Genomic DNA, 9,899 nt, shown 5'->3' with positions numbered 1-9,899 from the left:
TTATAATTAGTTACTATTTTTATCTCTCTCTCTCTTGATCATTCATGTAGTTATGATGGAGGTAATGGTTGTGGTAGTGATGGTGGTGGTGGTGGTGATAGTGGTGGTTATTTTACAGTAGTAGTGGTGGTAATGATGGTGGTGGTGGTGAAAGTATCTGTCATTTAATAGTAATAGTATGGGTGGTGGTGGTGGTGGTAGTGGTCATTTTATGGTAGTAGTAGTGGTTGTGTGGTTGTTAGCTAGTTGTGTGAACGAGTGAATGAGCGAGACTTGTGTGAGGCATGAATACGTGTATGAGTGAACGAGCTAGGCTTCAGTCATAAGTGTTAAGTGGAAGTGCGCGGCCTGGCGCCGGGAGATCACCTACCTCCAGCCTTCTGTTCACACCTTCTGTGAATAAACACCTGCACTGTTACCTGCGTTTCCTGTGCCCCTGCTGGTCAAGAGTCGAACATGGCGCAGTGAGTAGGATAAGGACAAGGCTGCAGTGGGTACGGCGCAGAATGGAGAAGCAGTTGGAGGCGCTGGCTGCCCTGCTAGCGCGACAGTCGGAGCAGAGTCAGGCTCGCGAGGAGCGTTTAACCCAGCTGCTGGAGAGAGTGGGGACACAAGCTCCCAGTCGCACCACGGCGAGCAATGAAGGCGAAACCACAGCCCGCAGCACGTCTACCCAGGGCGCGAGGTTCCCGACGTCCGCCACCATCATTCCTCACTTAACGGCGTCAGCATCTTTACGTGAGTTCGACACGTGGCGCCATAAGTTTGAAGGATACGTAACCCTCGCCAGGATAGACTGTCTCTCCCTGGCTGAGCAGAGGGCGGCACTCGCTGCTGTCCTAGACGACGAGTGGACCCGTACACTTCGCTACGGGATAAGCTTACCGAGAGACGCGGAGTTAAGAACCATCCTCGATGCAATGTGTGAGTACCTGCGAAGCCAGCGCAACATCATCATGGATAGAAGAGACTTCTACTCCCGCGTGCAAGAAACGCAAGAAGGTTTTGACGACTTTTTATGTGCTGTTAAGGAAATCGCCAATTTCTGTGACTTTTGCGACCAGTGCATAAACCATCAGCTGCGTGACAGAATTGTCGTTGGGACACGAGACGAAGTGGCTCTGAAACGCATGCTGGAAAACAAGAAACTCACCCTTGAAAACGCCATAGATATTTGCAGAGCATCGGAGAGCGCTAACCAGTGTAGTGCAGTACTAAGGGGCGGCTCTCACTCTTCGAGCCATGGTGTGAACGCTGTCTCGAACTACAGGAAGGGCAGTTTCGGGGGCTCAAGCCCCACGGGCTGTTATCGTTGTGGCAAAGATTGTCGCAGTGACAAAAGGGGATGCCAGGCAATAGATAAAGTGTGTCGTAACTGCGGGAAAAGAGGGCATTTTGCGAGTGTATGTCAGCAGACAGTGAGGAAACGACGAGGAGCTTCGAGGAGTTCCTCAACTGTCTCTCCTCATCGCGGTGCAGGCCCGAGGCGGGGAGCCAGTGCCAGTGTATACCAGCTCTTATCAGGCGTATACACAAAGACGGTGACGGCACGACCTGCGCCCCAGGTGCTCATTACCGCCACACATCCCGCTGGAAGAGACAAGATTACGTGGACTCCTGACTCTGGGGCCGAAACGACCGTTATTGGCCTCGACACGGCAACACTCCTTGGAATCCCGCCCTCCAGCTTGGCGCCCGCTGATGGTGATGGACTTTATGCTGCCGGTAATCACCCCCTCACCTGTGTAGGAACTTTCTCGTCGCACTTGCAACTGGGCGACAGGGAAGCTGAGACTGTTGTGAGCGTGGTGAAGGAGGTGAAGGGGGCGCTGCTTAGCTGGTACGATTCCATCGCTCTCGGAATCCTCCCCGAAGATTTTCCGGCTCAAATCCGACCGCTACGCAGGGAAGAACAGCACACCGGCAACAGCTCCATCAAGTACCCGACCGCCTCGCAGCCACCTCTATCTACGCCCACAGAAGTGATCAGCTGGCCTCATTCCTACGACCCAACGCCACAGCAGCGTGCGGGGCACGCTGCTGCTGTGATCAAGGCCTTTCCCAGCGTCTTCGAAGCAAAGGAAGGTTTACGTGCAATGGCTGGTGGATCCATGGCCATCGAGTTGACAGACGACGCTCGACCCTTCGCCGTAACAGCATCTCGTACAATCCCTTACAATTGGCGTGAAGAAATTAAGAGCCAGTTGGAAGAGCTGCTTAACAAGGGAATCATCGAGAGTGTGGACTACCCTACGGCATGGTGCCACCCCATCGTGCCTGTCCCAAAAAAGACATCTGGTGTAAGGCTGTGTGTTGACCTGACACGACTCAACCGTTACGTGAAGAGGCCCGTGTATCCAGTGCGCTCACCTCATGACGCCATCGCCTCGATCGGGACCGGAGCAGTTTGGTTCACCACTCTTGATGCCAAGATGGGGTATTTTCAAGTCCCCATTAGAGAAGAAGACCAGGATTTAACCTGCTTCATAACACCTTGGGGTCGGTACAAGTTTCGGCGAGCGGTTATGGGTCTCGTCTCGTCTGGAGACGAGTATAACCGTCGAGGAGACCAAGCTCTCGGCGACATACCTAACACCATCAAGATCGTGGACGACATCCTGGCCTATGACTCCACCTACAGTGCGCACTTAGCCCATGTCATTCAGATTGTGCGGCGGTGTGACCAGCACGGCATCACTCTCAACCCACAGAAGTTTACATTCGCGGAAAGAGTGGTAGATTACTGTGGTTACTCTGTTTCTGGACAAGGCTACACGACAGACTCAAAGAAAGTTAAGGCAATCTCTGACTTCCCACGACCACAGCACATCACCGACTTACGATCATTCATGGGTCTTACAAACCAGCTTGGAAGCTTTTCTCCTGCTGTGGCTGCAGCTGCACAACCCCTCAGAGATCTCTTACGCCCGAAGAACAGTTGGTGCTGGTCTCCTAACCATGAAGAGGCGTTTGAGAAGGTGAAACAGTGTCTCGTCAGCCCACCTGTCTTGGCATACTTCGACCCATCATTACCAACGATGCTACAGACTGACGCCTCAAGGATGCACGGATTTGGATTCGTTCTCCTGCAGAAGCACAGTGACCAGTGGAAGATGGTGCAATGCGGGTCAAGATTTGTTACAGACACAGAGAGCCGCTATGCAGTAATAGAGTTGGAAATGGCTGCAATCGTCTGGGCAGTCAGGAAATGTGGCACCTACCTGAAAGGACTCCCTCACTTCGATCTAGTGCTCGACCACCGCCCGCTGATACCTCTCCTCAATAGCAAGTTGTTGGGAGAAATAGAGAACCTGCGGCTGCAGCGCATGAGGGAGAAGCTTGCTCAGTATTCTTTCACAGCAAGCTGGCAAAAGGGATCGACACACTGTGTGCCCGACGCCCTCTCACGTGCTCCAGTACAGGACCCAGTGGAGGAAGAGGATGCTGCTACTTCTGGTGACCTCGACCCTCTCCACTCAGCGGTCATCTCAGCGTTATCTGCCACCAATGAGGACGGCGTCCGCTTAGCACCACTCCAGGATCAGACTGTGGAAATGGTACGTGCCGCAGCAGCAAGAGACGGGGAGTACTGCTTGCTCAAGAACGTCATCATCGAGGGCTTCCCTGATCATTGCCACGACCTCGATCACCGCTTGCGTACGTACTGGCCGGTGCGCAGTCTGCTGGCCGTAGACGACGACCTGGTGGTTTACGGGCCGAGGCTTCTTATTCCTCACAGCCTCCGCCGAGAAACACTAGAGCGACTCCATGACAGTCATCAGGGGATGGAGCGCACCAAGCGACGGGCCCGACAAACGGTGTACTGGCCTGGTATGGACAGAGACGTTGAGAACGTCGTTTCTGGATGCTCACTATGCCGTCCACTCCTACCAAGCCAAGCCAACGAACCTCTCTGGCAGGACACGGACACACCCAGCAGGGTGTTTGAGTCAGTTTCTGCAGACTACTTCCACGCAGCAGGCCGTACATACCTCGTGTATGTAGATCGCTTGTCTGGGTGGCCTCACGTGTCTGCATGCTCACGTCCAGCATCCGCTGATCAGCTCGTTCGTGTCCTTCGGGGTGTGTTCGCCGACACGGGCGTGCCTGTTCTCCTGAGGACTGACGGTGGACCGCAGTTCACTTCTTCATCGGTACGGCGCTTCCTGGCTCGATGGGGGGTGGAGCATCGTGTATCTTCACCTCATTATCCACGCTCCAATGGTCACGCCGAGGCAGCGGTCAAGTCCGTGAAGAAGCTGATCCTCACGACCACACAGCAGGGACACCTGGACGAGGATGCGTTCGCTCGCGGGTTGCTGGAACTGCGCAACACTCCGAGGGCGGAAGGGCGATCACCAGCACAAGTCCTCTTCGGTCATCCTATGAGGTCCTGTGTCCCGGCTCATCATCGCTCATACGCTCAGCAGTGGCAGCGCGCTGCTGATGAGTGCGACGCCAAGGCAGAGCGACTGAGGAAGAAAGCGAAACTTCGCCACGACGCGTCCGCCCGTACTCTTCCTCTCCTGCACCTCGGTGGCCACGTCGACGTTCAAGATCACACGACAGGCCTCTGGGATCGCCTGGGTGTCATCGTGGCTGTTGGGCGAAGGAGAGACTACCTCATCAAGATGGGCAGCGGTCGCGTGATGTGGCGTAATAGAAGACACCTACGCCCACACAGACCTCTTGCTCCCCTTCCTGTCGAGCAGCACACCGCTCATGGCGGTGCAGCGCTTCAGCATCAGGGTCACGAGGAACACCACCATCCCGGCAGCCCGGAGCATCAGGGTAACGGGGTACACCGTGGCCGAGAGCAACCAGAGCGTCGAAGCAGCCGACAGCGTAGGGAGCCGAGACGACTGCAGGTGCGGTGGCACCGTAGCACCTACGATTAGTCGTACGTGTTCATTGTACGCTGTGTTTGTTTTGTGTATATGTACCGTGTTTTCTGTACTTCAATCATTGTAACTTTGTTTCATGTGTTACGGTAGCCATAACAAAGATAAGGAATCTTCCTTATGTCTCGGGGGAGGTGTGTGGTTGTTAGCTAGTTGTGTGAACGAGTGAATGAGCGAGACTTGTGTGAGGCATGAATACGTGTATGAGTGAACGAGCTAGGCTTCAGTCATAAGTGTTAAGTGGAAGTGCGCGGCCTGGCGCCGGGAGATCACCTACCTCCAGCCTTCTGTTCACACCTTCTGTGAATAAACACCTGCACTGTTACCTGCGTTTCCTGTGCCCCTGCTGGTCAAGAGTAGTAGTGGTGGTGGTGGTGATGGTGATAGTGGTGGTCATTTAATAGTAATGGTATTGGTGGTGGTGGTGGTCATTTTGTAGTAGTAGTGAAGGTAATGGTGGTAGTGGTGGTGACATAAGTAGGCAGCAACAGTGTCTGTTTGTCATCACAGAGGGAGTGGCGGGTCCAGCATGAACACCTACACAACACAGTCTTGTCCATGCTGGTGGAGGGCAACATGTCAGATATGGCCAACATCCCAAAGGATTTTGATGGTCACGCGCTAAGCCAGGATGGCCTGACGCCTCTCCATGCCGCGGCCCTGTGCGGGAGCCCCAGTGATGCTGTGGAGGCTTTGCTGCGACGCGGCGTGAGCCCTCATGTGACCACCCCTGACAACATGACCCCCGCTGACCTGGCACGGCAGAAAGGGCATGACTCAGTGATTAAGGGACTACAGCACCACAACTGTGTACAGGTGTGTGTGTCTGTGTGTGTGTGTGTGTGTGTGTGTGCGAGCTTATTATATTTAGCATTTTTCTAACATTAACCAATATGAATGTGACGCAAAAAAAAAAAAAAAATGCCCACTGAAATGCCAGTCCCATAAAAGGGTCCAAAGCAGTAGTCAAAAATTGAAAGATAAGTATCTTGAAACCTCCCTCTTGAAGGAATTTAAGTCATAGGAAGGTGGAAATACAGAAGCAGGCAGAGAGTTCCAGAGTTTACCAGAGAAAGGGATGAATAATTGAGAATACTGGTTAACTCTTGCGTTAGAGAGGTGGACAGAATAGGGGTGAGAGAAAGAAGAAAGTCTTGTGCAGCTAGGCCGCAGGAGGAGGGGAGGCATGCAGTTAGCAAGATCAGAAGAGCAGTTAGCATGAAAATAGTAGTAGAAGACAGTTAGAGATGCAACATTGTGGCGATGAGAGGGAGGCTGAAGACAGTCAGTTAGAGGAGAGGAGTTGATGAGACGAAAAGCTTTTGATTCCATCCTGTCTAGAAGAGCAGTATGAGTGGAACCTCCCAGACATGTGAAGCATACTCCATACATGGACGGATAAGGCCCTTGTATACAGTTAGCAGCTGTGGGGATGAGAAAAATTGGTGGAGATGTCTCAGAACACCTAAAGTCATAGAAGCTGTTTTAGCTAGAGATGAGATGTGAAGTTTCCAGTTTAGATTATAAGTAAAAGACAGACCGAGGATGTTCAGTGTAGAAGAGGGGGACAGTTGAGTGTCATTGAAGAAGAGGGGATAGTTGTCTGGAAGGTTGTGTCGAGTCGATAGATGGAGGAATTGAGTTTTTGAGACATCGAACTACACCAAGTTTGCTCTGCCCCAATCAGAAATTTTATAAAGATCAGAAGTCAAGCGTACTGTGGCTTCCCTGCGTGAAACGTTTACTTCCTGAAGGGTTGGATGTCTATAAAAAGACGTGAAAAAGTGCAGGGTGGTATCATCAGCGTAGGAGTGGATAGGACAAGAAGTTTGGTTTAGAAGATCATTCATGAACAATAAGAACAGAGTGGGTGACATGACAAAACCCTGAGGAACACCACTATTAATAGATTTAGAAGAACAGTGACCATCCACCACAGCAGCAATAGAATGGTCAGAAAGGAAGCTTGAGATGAAGTTACAGAAAGAAGGATAGAAGCCATAGGAGGGTAGTTTGGAAATCAAAGCTTTGTGCCAGACTCTATCAAAATCTTTTGATATGTCCAAGGCAACAGCAAAAGTTTCACCAAAATCTCTAAAAGAGGATGACCAAGACTCAGTAAGGAAAGCCAGAAGATCACCAGTAGAGCGGCCTTGACGGAACCCATACTGGCGATCAGATAGAAGGTTATGAAGTGATAGATGTTTAAGAATCTTCCTGTTGAGGATAGATTCAAAAACTTTAAATGGGCAGGAAATTAAAGCAATAGGACAGTAGTTTGAGGGATTAGAACAGTCACCCTTTTTAGGAACAGGCTGAATGTAGGCAAACTTCCAGCAAGAAGGAAAGGTAGATGTTGACAGACAGAGCTGAAAGAGTTTGACTAGGCAAGGTGCAAGCATGGAGGGGCTGTTTCGGAGAACAATAGGAGGGACCCCATCAGGTCCATAAGCCTTCCGAGGGTTTAGGCCAGCAAGGGCATGGAAAACATCATTATGAAGAATTTTAATAGGTAGCATGAAGTAGTCAGAGGGTGGAGGAGAGGGAGGAACAAGCCCAGAATCGTCCAAGGTAGGGTTTGTAGCAAAGATCTGAGCAAAGCAAAAGCGAAGCAAAGCGAAGCAAAGTTATTGGAGATATTTTTGGCTAGATGCCAGAAGTCACGAGGGGAGTTAGATCTTGAAAGGTCTTGAGACTTTCTGTTAATGAAGGAGTTTTCGGCTAGTTGGAGAACAGACTTGGCATGGTTCCGGGCAGAAATATAAAGTGCATGAGATTCTGGTGATGGAAGGCTTAAGTACCTTTTGTGGGCCACCTCTCTATCATGTATAGCACGAGAACAAGGTCTGGAAGGTTTAGGTTGAGAAAAAGAGTGAGGAATGTACGCCTTCATGCCAGACACTATCACCTCTGTTATGCGCTCAGCACACAAAGACTGGTCTCTGACATGGAAGCAATAGTCATTCCAAGGAAAATAAGCAAAATACCTCCTCAGGTCCCCCCAACTAACAGAGGCAAAATGTCAGAGGCACCTTCGCTTAGGGGGATCCGGAGGAGGGATTGGAGCGATAGGACAAGATACAAATATGAGATTGTGATCGGAGGAGCCCAACGGAGAAGAAAGGGTGACAGCATAAGCAGAAGGAGTAGAGGTCAGGAAAAGGTCAAGAATGCTAAGCGTATCTCCAAGACTGATCAGGAATACGAGTAGGTTGTTGCACCAATTGCTCTAGGTCGAAGGCTAGTTCACCAGGATGGTCAGTGAAGGGAGAGGAAAACCAAAGCTGGTGGTGAACATTGAAGTCTCCAAGAATGGAGATCTCTGCAAAAGGGAAGAGGGTCAGAATGTGCTCCACTTTGGAATTTAAGCAGTCAAAGAATTTCTTATACTCAGAGGAGTTAGGTGAGAGATATACAGCAAAAATAAATTTAGTTTGAGAGTGACTCTGTAGTCGTAGCCAGATGGTGGAAAACTCAGAAGATTCAAGAGCGTGGGCACGAGAGCAGGTTAAGTCATTGTTCACATAAACTCAACATCCAGCTTTGGATAGAAAATGAGGATAGAGAAAGTAGGAGGGAACAGAAAAGGGGCTACTGTCAGCTGCCTCAGACACCTGAGTTTCAGTGAGGAAAAGAAAATGAGGTTTAGAAGAGGAGAGGTGGTGTTCTACAGATTGAAAATAGATCTTAGACTGGAAATGTTGCAGGAATTAATGAAGAAAAAGTTGAGGGGGGTGTTAAAACACTTAGGCAGTCCGAGCTGGGGACATTTATGGTCCCCTCCCCAGATGGGGACTCCGTGGCTGGTGTAGGAGTCGCCATGATAATTTTGAAATTTTTGAGTGAAGGGTGTGTGTTATTATGTGCTTGTAGTTTTGTGTGGAGGAAGAGAGTTGTCTTTAGAGGGCAGGCTGTGACTGCCCCCTTGTGTTGTGAGACATATCGGGAAACATTCAGTGAGGTCACAGCTGGGTTTAATGATAAGTTCACAGAACCCCCTGAACAGTGCTTAAGACCTCACTGGGAGTAATTATCGTTTCGGCAGATGTCTACAACATTTTGCATCCTTTATCAAGATGTATTTCTTTCTTCACATTTGTGTTTGTAAATTCATGTTAAACACATGAAGTACTGCTTAATTTCAAGAGGTGCTTATAGATATTAATGAGGTGGTAAGCTTGCAGGTAATGGTTATGCTGTAAGCTTGGTAACCCGTTTTGTTGAGTTAACTGTAATGCAGTGCAAAATATTTCAGTAGTTGGTGTGCACATTTCTCAAAGAGAGGGCAAAAATATTTAACGTGGCAGACACGTGACTGTCATGAAGGAAACCACACAGGTGGCTAGCTGAACACTAACTCACTAATTCAGAACACAAACTGTATTTCATTCTGTACTAGCTGCAAGCCAACAGGAAAGCATCAGGCAGCTTCTCTAGGCTGCACGAGTGGACGGGGACCGTGTTGGTTGCAAGGAAGCAGGGTGAAGCACCAGATCTTTCATTCCTCGGTATTTTTTCAAGCTGTCTTCTTCGGCGATAATTTGATCCCTGTGAAGGCAGCTTGTTGAAACATTTGGGGAATGAAACACCTCTATCTTCACCCTGCTCTCTCTCTCTCTCTCTCTCCCCCACAATCCCTATCCAGTGCTGCTTTTCACAGGAAAATAACAAACAGATAGAGAATTAATAATAATAAAATAATTAATAATAGAAAATAATAATAATAATAATAATAATAATAATAATAATAATAATAATAATAATAATAATAATAATAATAATAATGATAAGTTAAGGGTTTTAGTGTACCTTGGTTCAAATGGCTCTCAAACACCTCTCGTGTAGCTGAGGACACCCTTGGTTCACTGAGGGCATCAGCAGAGCCAAGGGGACGATTGTGGTTGCCCTGGATCTCCACAGAGCAAACAAGTTCACTCCTCAGCTTGTCATTGGGCCTACTGTGGACAGTAGGCCCGCAGTGTGTCCAAGTCCGTGGAC

General features: G+C 49.6%; 1 protein-coding gene across 4 annotated transcripts in view; it reads left to right on the top strand.

The window, feature by feature from the left end:
• LOC135096557 (serine/threonine-protein phosphatase 6 regulatory ankyrin repeat subunit A-like) overlaps window positions 1–9,899 on the top strand; it is a 76,564-nt gene that overhangs the window by 46,678 nt on the left and 19,987 nt on the right. For all 4 annotated transcript variants that reach the window (XM_063998130.1, XM_063998129.1, XM_063998131.1 and 1 more), the window contains one exon: window positions 5,412–5,717. In XM_063998130.1, the coding sequence (XP_063854200.1) occupies window positions 5,412–5,717 (306 nt within the window). The remainder of the gene's footprint in view (window positions 1–5,411; window positions 5,718–9,899) is intronic.

The sequence above is a fragment of the Scylla paramamosain genome, unplaced genomic scaffold (assembly GCF_035594125.1).
Source record: "Scylla paramamosain isolate STU-SP2022 unplaced genomic scaffold, ASM3559412v1 Contig4, whole genome shotgun sequence".
Classification (NCBI taxonomy): Eukaryota; Metazoa; Arthropoda; class Malacostraca; order Decapoda; family Portunidae; genus Scylla; species Scylla paramamosain.
Note: the sequence above shows the minus strand (reverse complement) of the source record. Positions and strands in the feature narration are given on the sequence as shown.